The sequence below is a fragment of the Delphinus delphis genome, chromosome 7 (assembly GCF_949987515.2).
Source record: "Delphinus delphis chromosome 7, mDelDel1.2, whole genome shotgun sequence".
Classification (NCBI taxonomy): domain Eukaryota; kingdom Metazoa; phylum Chordata; class Mammalia; order Artiodactyla; family Delphinidae; genus Delphinus; species Delphinus delphis.
The window spans coordinates 34,069,185-34,081,334 of NC_082689.1; the positions used below are offsets into that span (position 1 = coordinate 34,069,185).

At 34.0% G+C, this 12,150-nt stretch overlaps 1 protein-coding gene across 1 annotated transcript in view; it reads left to right on the forward strand.

The window, feature by feature from the left end:
* C2CD6 (C2 calcium dependent domain containing 6) overlaps window positions 1-12,150 on the forward strand; it is a 138,437-nt gene that overhangs the window by 62,621 nt on the left and 63,666 nt on the right. Inside the window, 4 exon segments of the mRNA XM_060015396.1 lie at window positions 7,073-7,178; window positions 9,008-9,074; window positions 10,885-10,928; window positions 12,095-12,144. Of these exon segments, the coding sequence (XP_059871379.1) occupies window positions 7,073-7,178; window positions 9,008-9,074; window positions 10,885-10,928; window positions 12,095-12,144 (267 nt within the window).

Genomic DNA, 12,150 nt, shown 5'->3' on the forward strand with positions numbered 1-12,150 from the left:
TTGAGATATAATTGACACACAGCACTGTATAAGTTTAAGCAGTACTTAATGATTTGACTTACATACATCATGAAGTGATTATCATGATAAGATTACCAAATATCCATGATCTCATATAGATTCAAAATAAAAGAAAAAGAAAAAAGATTTTTCCTTGTGATGAGATCTCTTAGGATTTACTCTCATAACAGCTTTCATATATAACCTATAGCAGTGCTAATTATGTTAATCATGTTGTACACTGAATGCCTAGTACTTATTTATCTTACAACTGGAAGTATGTACCTTTTGACCACCTTCATCCAATTCCCCTTTCCTCACCCCCTGCCTCAGGTAACCCCAAATCTGATCTCTTTTTTCTATGAGCTTGTTCTTTCATTTTTTGAAGTATTATTGACCTACAACACTATATTGTTCCTGGTGCACAACACAGTGACTTAACATTTCTATAAATTACAAAATGATCACCATGATAAGTCTAGTTACCATCTGTCAGCAAAGGTATTACATTATTTTTGACTATATTCCCCATGCTTTACATTTCATCCCCGTGATCCGTTTATTTTGTGACTGGAGGTTTGTACCTCTTAATTTCCCTTACCTATTTCACTCCTCTTCCGCTCCCCTCCACTCTGTTTGTTCTCTTTGTCTATGATTCTGTCTCTGATTTGTTTCTTCATCTGTTTTGAATTTTAAATTCCACATATAAGTGAAATCATACAGTACTTGTCTTTCTATGCCTGACTTGTTTCAGTTAGCGCTGTACCTTTTTTGTTGCAAATGGCAAGATTTCATTCTTTTTATGGCTAATGATACACCATTGCATATGTGTGTGTGTGTGTGTGTGTGTGTGTGTGTATGTATATATATATATATATATATATATATATATATATATATATACACACACACCCCACATCTTCTTTATCCATTCATCTATCAGTGGGCACTTAGGTTGCTTTTGTATCTTGGCTATTGTGAATAATGCTGCAGTGAACATAGGGATGCATATATCTATTTAAATTAGTGTTTGTGTTTTCTTTGGAAAAATACCCAGAAGTGGAATTGCTGGATTGTATGGTAGTTCCATTTATAATCTCTTGAAGAACCTCCATACTGTTTTCCATAGTGGCTGCCCCAATTTACATTCCTATCAACAGTGCAGGAGGGTTCCCTTTTCTCCACACCCTCACCAACACTTGTTATTTGTTGTCTTTTGATAATACCTATTCTGACATTCTGTGAGGTGATATCTGATTGTGGTTTTGATTTGCATTTCCCTGATGATTACTGATGTTGAGCCTCTTTTTATGTCTGTTGACCATCAGTATGTTTTCTTTGGAAATGTGTATGTTCAGGTCCTTTGCCAATTTTTTTCTCAGATTGTTTGCTTTTTTGATGTTGAATTGTATGAGTTCTTTGTATATTTTGGATAATAACCCCTTATCATATTGTTTGAAAATACTTTCTCCCATTCAGTAAGTTGGCTTTACATTTTGTTGATGGTTTCCTTTGCTGTGCAAAAGTTGGAAGTTTAATTAGGTCTTATTTGTTTATTTTTGCTTTTGTTTCCCTTGTTGGAGGAGACATATCCAAGAAAATATCACTAAGACCAATGTCAAAGAGTGTACTGCCTGTGTTTACTTCCAGAGTTTTATGGTTTCAGGTCTGACATTTATGTCTTTAATCCATTTGTTTATTTTTTGTATGTGGTATGAGAAAGTAGTCCCATTTGATTGTTTTGTATGTAGCTGTCCAGTATTCCCAGCATGATTTACTAAAGAGACTGTCTTTCCCCCATTGTATGTTCTTGCCTCCTTTGTCATAAATTAATTGATCATATAAGTATGGGTTCTCTTCTGAGCTCTTAAGTCTGTTCTATTGATTTATGTGTCTGTTTTTGTGCCAGTACCATACTATTTTAATTACTGTAACTTTGTATTGTAGTTTGAAATCAGGGAGTGTCATATCTCCAGCTTTGTTCTTCTTTCTCAAGATTGTTTGGGTAATAAGGGACTTTTGTGTTTCCATACAAATTTTAGAATTATTTGTTCTAGTTCTGTGAAAAATGTCATTGTTATTTTGATAGGGATTGCATTGAATCTGTAGATCGCCTTGGGTAGTATGGTCATTTTAAAAAATACTAATTCTTCCAACCCATGAGCAAAGTATATTTTTCTATTTGTTCATATCATCTTCAATTTCTTTCATCAGTATCTTATAGTTTTCCAAATACAGGTCATTGACCTCCTTAGTTAAATTTATTCCTAGGTATTTTATTCTTTTTGATGTGATTGGAAATGGGATTGTTTCCTTAATTTCTCTTTCTGAAACACAGCTGATTCCTTTTTTTTTTGATGTTTGACAATGAATTCTTTAATTGAAGTATAGTTGATTTACAATATTATGTTAGTTTCAGGTCTACAGCGTAGTGATTCAGTATTTTTATAAATTATACTTCATTAGAAGTTATTACAGGGACTTCCCTGGTGGCCCAGTGGTTAAGACTCCATGCTTCCATTGCAGGGGATGCAGGTTCAATCCCTGGTTGGGGAACTAAGATCCTGCATGCTGTGTGGCATGGCCAAAAAAATTTTTTTTAATTAAATTTTAAAAAGTTATTACAAAATAATGGCTATAATTCCCAGTAATGTACAATGTATCCTTATTGCTTATCCATTTTATACATAGTAGTTTGTATCCTTTAATTACATACCCCTATTTTGCCCCTCTCTTCTTCCCTCTCCCCACTGGTAGCCACTAGTTTGTTTTCTGTATCTGTGAGTCTGTTTCTGTTTTGCTAGATACATTCATTTTATTTTTTAGATTCTACAAATAAGTGATATCATACAGTATTTGTCTTTCTCTTTCTGATTTATTTCTCTAAGCATAATATTCTCTAGGTCCACCTATGTTGCTGCAAATGGCAGAATTTCATTCTTTTTTATGGCTGAGTAATATTGCATTGTGTGTATGAATAAATCTTTTTTTGTCCATTCTTCTGTTGATGGACACTTGAGTTGCTTCTATATCTTGGCTGTTGTAAATAGTGCTGCTGTGAACATTGAAGTGCATGTATCTATTCAAATTAGGCTTTTCATTTTTTCTGATTTATACTCAGGAGTGGAATTGCTGGATCATATGGTAGTTCTATTTTTAGTTTTTCTGGGACCCCCCATATTGTTTTCCATAGTGGCTTCACCAATTTATATTCCCACCAACAGTGTGAAAGGGTTCCCTTTTCTCCACATCCTCACCAACGTCTGTTATTTGTAAACTATTTGATGATAGCCATTCTAACAGGTGTGAAGAGATATCTCGTTGTTTTGATTTGTATTTCTCTGATAGTGATATTAAGCATTTTTTGTGTGTGTGTTAGCCATCTGTATATCTTCTTTGGAAAAATGTCTACTCAGGTCTTCTGCCCATTTTTTGACTGGGTTGTTTGTTTTTTGATATTGAGTTATATGAGCTGTTTATATATTTAGGGTATTAACCCCTTCTGGCTAGTCATATCATTTGTTCAGTTATTGTATTCTTCAGCTCTGTGATTTCTCTTTGGTACTTTCTTATATTTTCTATCTCTTTGTTGAAATTCTCACTTTGTTTATACATTTTTCTTCTGACCTTGATGGGCATCTTTATGACCATTATTCTGAATTCATTATCAGGTAAGTCACTTATCTCTGCTTCATTAATGTCTGTTTCTAGAGTTTTATCTTGTTCTTTTGTTTGGAACTTATGTTTCTGGAGTTTTATTTTATTCCTTTGCTTAAGACTTATTCCTCTCTTACTTCATTTTCCTTGACTCTCTGTGTTGGTTTCTGAACATTATATAAAACAACCACCTCTCTAAGTTTTGATGTTGTGGCCTCATTGTAGGAAAGGAACCTTACCATCAGCCCAGCCCAAGTTCTTGGTTGTCCCTCAAACCTTTGTGATGGTCCAAGTCACCTTGTTTGTTCTTAGTCACCCTCCCAATAGTTGAGGGCGTGTCAAGACTTGTCAGTGTCCCAAAGGGGAGATCTCAGTCAGCACCTAGATTCAGGCTGATTGGAAGCTGAACCCCCAGGCAGATGCTGGGAAAGTATGTAGTTAGAGCCCTTTCAGGGACAAACTGGAAGACTTTTTTTTCCTCTTCCCTCTGTGCTGGGCCTGTTCGTATAGTCACAGGGTTGGTGGTGCACCTGCACCCATTAAAACTGCTTCTTTGTGTACTATAGTCCTGTAGACTGGTAACTGCAAACCCTGTTGACTGTGACATCAGGCAATCTGGGGGCCTGTGCCTTGGGTGGCAGCCACAGAATCCGGGGTGCCAGTTGTATCTACAAACATTTCCTTGGAGATACTGGTGATCTGGATCAGGCTAGAGGGAGAAGAGAGATGCAGTGTCTGCTAGCTTCCCTGGTTTCCAGGGAGGATTGCAGTCAGCCCCTAGAAGCATGCTAAATTAGAAGCCTGACCCTCAAACATTAACTTTTACAGAATGTGAGTGGGCTTCTCTTGGGGAAAGACTGGGAGATGGACAGTTTTTGCCTACTCTGTGCTGAGCCCTTGGCAAATAACCATGGCAAGTCCTAGAGAACCCATTAAGAACTATTTCTATTTTGTTTTAACCTTGAGGGTCTCATGGTCACAAGCTAGGTGTGACCTAGCTAGGTGTTTTGGGGCCCTGTCCCTCAAGTGGCAGTCTTGAAAGTTGGAGCACTCATTGTGGGGTCCAAACCTTTCTCTCCTCAAAGAGATGCTGGGAATTGGAAGTTCCTTCCCAATTGTATGACATGGTGCCAGGGTTAGGTTTATGATGAGAGTGTGTCTCAGCCTTTCCTACCCATTTGCTGTGGGTATTTTCTCATTCGTCCAGTGTTTAGGAGTTGCTCAGCTATTTCTGGATTTCTTTCAGCAGGAATTGGTCCTTGTACAACTATAGATTTGGTGTATCTCTGAGAGGAGATGAATGAGTTCAGGAGCCTCTTCACCATCTTGGACTGGAATCCACAAATTTCTTCAGTTCTTGGCTTAGTAGAACACACCTGGATCCTTATAATGCTTCTCCATTCAGAGTGGCTCCCTGAGCTCCACCTGCAGAACCTCGACTTCTTTGGCTTCCAGTGACAGCAATGGCTGTTGCTCTGCCTTCTCTTGAGTGGCAGCACCACCCAACCCCCTTCTTCCTAGCAGAATGGGTCCCCTTCTCCTCCTTCTGCTCACTGACTCCCATGTATCTTTGTTGTGTGTTTCTGCAATCTAAGAATGTTATTTTGATCCTTATTATCTTCTTATAACCACTTTGGAATTTGGCCCTGATAATTCTCTGTTGCTCAATTTTATATGAAATTAATTTTCCTGAATTTTTTGTAGAAGCTTGGTTCCGAAAGCTTTTCTAGCTTCACAGAGCTCCCACTTCTGAAGTTTTTATTTGGTGTTTAAATATACAGTGACCTTCTTTCAAGGTTTTCTGAGGCCCTGTCCCTAAGTAGAGACCTGGCTGGTCAGTTTTGAGCATTCTCAGTGGTTAGACTACTCCAGTCCTTTAATTCTTATCATGAATGGTTTGTACTCACCCACTATTAGAATGAGTAAAACCCTCCCAGTTTCAACTGCTATTCTCAGGCTGGCTGGCTGTGCTTTCTTGTGACCACCTGTTGGCTCTTTGGGGTTCTCTTATTCTCACATTCATCAGATGCCCCTTTTATACCTGTTGCTTTCTCCCATATATTCACTGATACCATGAAGGTTTTATGTATATGGGGTTAATAGGGAAACCTTGTCACATGGTTTTGTAAATGTTGCCTATAAGTTTTTGTGTTTGCTACCTAGATACTCTGAATGTTTTTATGTAGATATTTGGGAGGATTCAAAAACTATGCTACTTCTGCTTTCATCATCTTCTTGGAATTTTCCTTTTTAGCTAAACTTTCATATTCATAATAACTTATTTGTGGTTTCATTTGGGGGAATTTATTTACACAATCATACCATCTACAAGTAATAACAATTTTCTTTCTTTGTTCCCAATCCTTAATCTTTAGTTTTGTTTTCTTGTCATTCTATGCTGGCTGGAAGCTCCAGTCAATGTCTGTTATAAATGGTGAGGGTGGACATCTTTGTTTTGTTCCGGATCTTTCATGGCAATGCTTCTAGCATTTAATAGTCAAGCACATTATTTATATAGGTTTTTTGGTTGATGTCCTATACCAGATTAAGTAAATTATTCCATTCTGTTCCTAGTTTTCTAAGAGTTTTCTATTTTAATCATGAATGGATGTTGGATTTTGCCAAATTATTTTTCTCTTTTAATCAGTTAAATTGTATTTAAATTAAACATTCTGTTATTAATGTCAAAATATCCTTATATTCCTGGGATAAAGCCAACTGGTTCATGGTATATTATCTTTTCCTTATACCACTACATTTTTTGTACTAAAATTATATTTTATTTGTAACATTTGCATCTATGTTTGTGAATGAGATTAGACTAATTTTCCTTCTTTGTAATGTCCTTGTTATGCTTTATTGTCAAGGTCATAGTGTCCTAATGAAATGAATTGAGAAACATTTCCTCTTTTCCATTTAATTCTTGTCGATTATATTTTTAGATTATGAAAGCCTTTTGAAATTTGGATTAAAAACTAAATTCCTATCTTTTCATTTGTTTTATTGCAAAGGATATCATATATGTGTTGAATAATTTATAAAATATGTATATATAGTTTAAATGAGAGCAATATATATAGAATAATTTCTTAAATATGTATGTATAACTTAAATAAAGATGAGACCATTGCCTAGATATTTACAATTCGAGTTAAGAAATACAACATTACCAATATTATAATATGTTTTGTGTGCCCTTATGAGATTACATCCCTCTCCCCAACTCTCCCCAGGTAACTACTATCCTGATTTTTGTTGTAATCATTCCTTTTCCTATGTGTCCTTAAACAATATATTGCTGGTTTTCTTCTTTAAGGACTTTTTATAAATGTATTATACTGTATGTGTTGTTCTTTGCTTCATACCATATATATTCTTCTGTCACTTTTTAAATCTGTAACTGATTTTTCTTTAGGCTAGAAAAAATGAAAAAAGAATATAGACGTCTGAGTACATGGATAGAAAAAGCTAGCTATTTAGAAGGAGTTCTTACCCCAAGATTGGAACGTAAAGAAACTAAGGTAATTGACATAATACATTCTTCCATACATAGATTTTTAGTTTAAAATTACGATAAGTAAAAATAATGATCAGATATTGTTTATTTGTTCTCTCTCTATAAAATGCTACTCATAGTTCATGCACGTTCCTATTTTGATAATGTGACATTCAATAAATATTGATTAATAATTTATAAGGTTTAGTTTTTAACAGCTTTGTTGAGATATAATTCACATACTATACAGTTCATCCATTTAAAGTGTACAATTCAGTGACCCTAAGTATATTGACAGAGTTGTGCTTCCATCGCTACAATCAGAGAACATTATCATCACCCCAAAAAGAAACCCCATACCTCTTAGCCTATACCCTCCAAACCCCTCATGCCCTGCTAGCCCTAGATGACAACTAATGTACTTTATATCTCTAAAGATTTTCTTGTTCTAGATATTTCATATAAATGGAATCATACAATATATGGTCCTTTGTGACTTGATTCTTTCACTTAGTATAGTGTTTTTAAGGTTCATCACTATTGTAGCATGTATCGATACTTCATTTCATTTCATTGCCAAATAATATTTCATTGTTTGGATATACTACATTTTTTTATCTACTCATCAGTTGATGGACATTTGGTTGTTTCCACTTTTTAGCTATTATGTATAATGCTGCTATGAACATTCATGTGCAGTTTTTGTGTGCATGTATGTTTTTAATTCTCTTGGGTATATACTTAGGAGTGGAATTGCTGGATCATATCATAATTCTGTTAACTTTTTCAGAAACTACCAAACTGTTTGCCACAGCAGCTGCACAATTTTACATTTAACCAGCAATGCATGAGGGTGCCATATCTCCTACAACACTTGTTATTTTCCTTTTTAAAAAAAATTTAATTATGGCCATCCTAGTGGGTTTGAAGTGGTATTTCATTGTGGTTTTGATTTGCATTTCTTTAATGACCAATGATGTGAACATCTTTTTGTGTGAATACTGGCCGTTTGTATATCGTCTCTGAATAAATTTTTATTCATATCTTTTGCTGATTTTTTAATTAGGCTATTTGTATTTTTATTGTTGAGTTGTAAGAGTTCTTTATATATTTTGGATACTAGACCCTTATCAGATATAAAAGTAAGATTTACTATTTAGAAGTACTATCTAATCTATACATTTTGACCTGGCAGTAAAAGATTCATAGGGATTTCAGTGAATAGATAAAACATTGACTAAAATCACAGCTTTGAAATGGTAGTCATAACATATTGATATATTCATGTTTTTCAATGCCTCTGAGATAATTGGGCAGGATTGTGCTGCGATAAGATAAATTGATTAGCATTTGCTAATACAGAATTAGTATTTTAGGAAAATTTTGCAGGGCTTTTCATTAAAGGGACTCTGAACTTTGGGTTCTCATTGAAAAATCAGTATTTTATAAGAGCCAGTGGTCACTCCACCTTATAATTCTTCTTGGAATTTTATAAAGATCCACATCACTTTGCAACTGATAGACCATAATGTATTCCAATAAAAAAGTGATCTGTTTCCCGGGGGTATCCTCTTATACCACTTGAAGTTAAACATTATGTCATTTGTCTTGTAATCTTTTTCTGTCATGCATTCATCATTCAGAAACTCTATCAATTCTTGGGTCTTCTCTTCCTGGACCATTAACTCCTAGCCAGGGTGTGCCTCTCTTTAAAACAGTACTGTTTGCTTTTCTCACAAACCCATATTCTTCTTGTCTTCTGTAAATTTTTAAAAAGTATTTTAAAAAGTTATGAAAGCAGGAAAAAATAATTTAGCTCTTTAAACATTTCTCCAATATGTTTTTTTCTTCTAGGAAAGTAATACCAATGAGATACTTGAAAGCCAATTGGAAGAGAGACCTACAGATACCGTAACATCAGGTTAAGAAACTAATTTACCTTTTTGTATTTATTATTAAGATAATTAAAACAGGGTGGTTATATCACAAAAAGAAAACTAGCAATCTGCTTTAAGTATACTTCATTTTTTGTTAGGGAATAAAAATACATTTCATTATAGTTTTGGTATATAGTATTTATTTTGTAACACTCCAAAGAAAATACTTAGACCCAATTAAGAGTTATTTTTATTTTTAATAGTCCTTTCCTCTTTAAGAGCAAGGAAAATGTTAAATCTTACCTATAATCTATGACAAGGTATTTTTGTTAAACATTGTTAACTGTAGAGCTATTGGTCTTTTTTATGTGGAGGATGTGTGTATGCACGTGCGTGTGCGTGTGTGTGTGTAAGAGAAAGGGAGGAGGAGAGAGAGCAGGACAGGAAATTAAATTAACATTAAATGTGAGAACTTTGCACAAATTATCAGTAAGATATTTAATTAATAGAAGATACTGTTCATGCAGTCTTTAAGAAAAATCTCTCTTAAGAGATTCATTTAGAAAGTAAGTTAAAATAGATGCATAATACTCTATCTTTAAAATCTTGGATTCTGCTGGTGTGGATTAATGATTTATTTTTATAAGACTGGCCACAGGTTACTTCTCTAATTCTACTTCCCCAGCTACCTCAGGCTTTGATATATTCATTTCTTAACCTCTGAGGATCAACCAGCCTAGCAGAGCTATTTCATCTTTAATCTACTCTTTCACTGAAAGAGTTTTAGGTTGTAGGAGAATCACAACTTCCCTCTTCAATATTGCTGTTGAATATTGGAGGTTAACCTCTCTCACACACTGGTGGTTACTATTTTTTTTTTTTTTTTTTTACTTTTTTTCACTTATCCACGGAGTTTATTTCAAGTCCCATTGGATCCTCTAGTGACTTCTTTCCTTTTGGCATTCCAGTGGCTCCCTGTAGTTACAGCTAACATTTACTGATCACTGAGTTCCAGGCACATTACTTGGATTATGTAACTCAGTACTCAGAGCAGTCAATCGAGGGTGCTATTATTATTTATCCACATATTTACAGATGAGAAAACTGAGGATCAAGTCAATGAGAGGTGACACAGCCATTAATTTGAACCTAGTCTATTTGACCCAAGAACTCAAGCATTTAACCACATTGCTGCTCCCATTGTATATACTTGTAACATACCTATAAGATAAGCTATCACTAATCTATTTTACATGTGAGAAAACCAAGCCTCAGAAAAATGAGCTGACAGCAGTCATGCAGCTAATAATGACCTTAATAATTTTTTTTTTACTAGACTTATGCATCCCTTTGTATCTCAATTATTTATTCCCTTTCCCTTTTAGAATTTTCTTTTTTGTTTGCTAAATACGTATTCTTTATATTTCTAGGAAAACTTTACAAGTGCTTCAGTTAGCCTCTCTTGAATGGTCCTATTTTTTCTGGTTACATACAACTTTACTCTTTTTTTCCAATCCCAACCTTATCACTGACCATCTGGGATTTATTTTTATTTCCTCTTGACTTTTAGTAAAATATAGTACATGCCTGTTTTTATGTCTTATATTGAGGGATCTGAAATCTTATCATTTTATACATGTTTTCACTTCATCTCCACACTTGTTCATTTACTCCTCCATCTTCCCAGAGATTCATCAGCCTGTTTTTACTAAATATGTAGTGTTTATGTTTGAATAACTGCTTTGATTTAAATTGCTCTTATTCTTGGTGAGAAAAACTGTACTATTTTATTAATGCATATAAATAATGTTTATTTTTATATATAATAAAATACTTCTATGAATTTCTTAACAGATATCCTTCGTATAAAGGAAGAAGCTGAAACTCTTCCAAGTGAGGTAAGGGAACTTGAAAGAGAACTTCGAATAGTTACTATTTTATAAAGGGATGAAATATTTGTAAATGGAGAAATATTTATAGATGGAAAGAAGAAAGCACTCAAGAAGTTATTCAAGTTTTCATGGTTATTTCTGTTACAACAATATCTGTACAGTGTTACACGATTTATTTAATTTAAATTACGCTATTAAAAGGGAAGTTTCAGTATCAAATAGTAACATTTTAAAGTACATATGAATATAGGGGACAAAAGGTGTTTATGAACAGAAGGAGGGAAACAAGTAAAAGAAAGCATAAAGTTCTGCACTTAGAAATGGATGCCACAGACCTAACTACATTCTTTACTTTTTCTCTATAATACAGCTGTGTATTCTCTGTAATGTATAATCTCCAAAGTAATAGTCTGTATTTTATAAATAGAAATAGAGTTCACATAATATTATTTGCTTTTTAGCTTTTACAGAAGGTATTAATTCCGTAAGGCAGTGGACCCCTATGTAAACCAATAAAATATAAAAGATTATTCCATACTGCTTGACAAATAGGATTTAATGATTTCTATTCTTGGGCCAGTGGCTCCCAAAATACCAATTGAAGAGTCAGTATGTTCTGTTTTGCACAATCCAAAGAGAGAGAAAAAAAGACAATATAGAGAATTTCTCATACAGCTAAACTTACTTGGCTTAACAGACTTAACAGTCCTTTCTTTTATGATACTATTCTTTGTACTATTTTGCTATTTAAATTTCCTTTATTTTACCATATTATTGTGATTTTTATGATATTGTTCTTTGTGCTATTTTGCTATTAAAGTTTCCTTTGTTATGGTATATTGGTGATAGTATAGTAACAGTAAAATGTCAGACCCCTTGGTTTTCTTCTCTGAGATGCTGATGATTTATACAATATGAATATATGAGAACCACTAGTTTATAATGCAGTATGATCATTTTTATGGATAATATCCTATAGTCCATGGTATCAGGCAAGTAGAGAATTTCTCAACTCTTCTAATAAGGAATGTAATAATTTACAAATATTGATGGTAACTTGTTATAATAAAGGATAAAAGTACAAATGATGTTAAGTCCGATTTTGTTAGTTTTAAATATTTTCTAGTTGATAATGTTTAATAGGTAGCTTGTCTTATTGATACATTTTCTAGTTACTGGATAATGAGGATAAGAAAGGCCTGACTCTGCCAACTTTGAACCAGTCGGG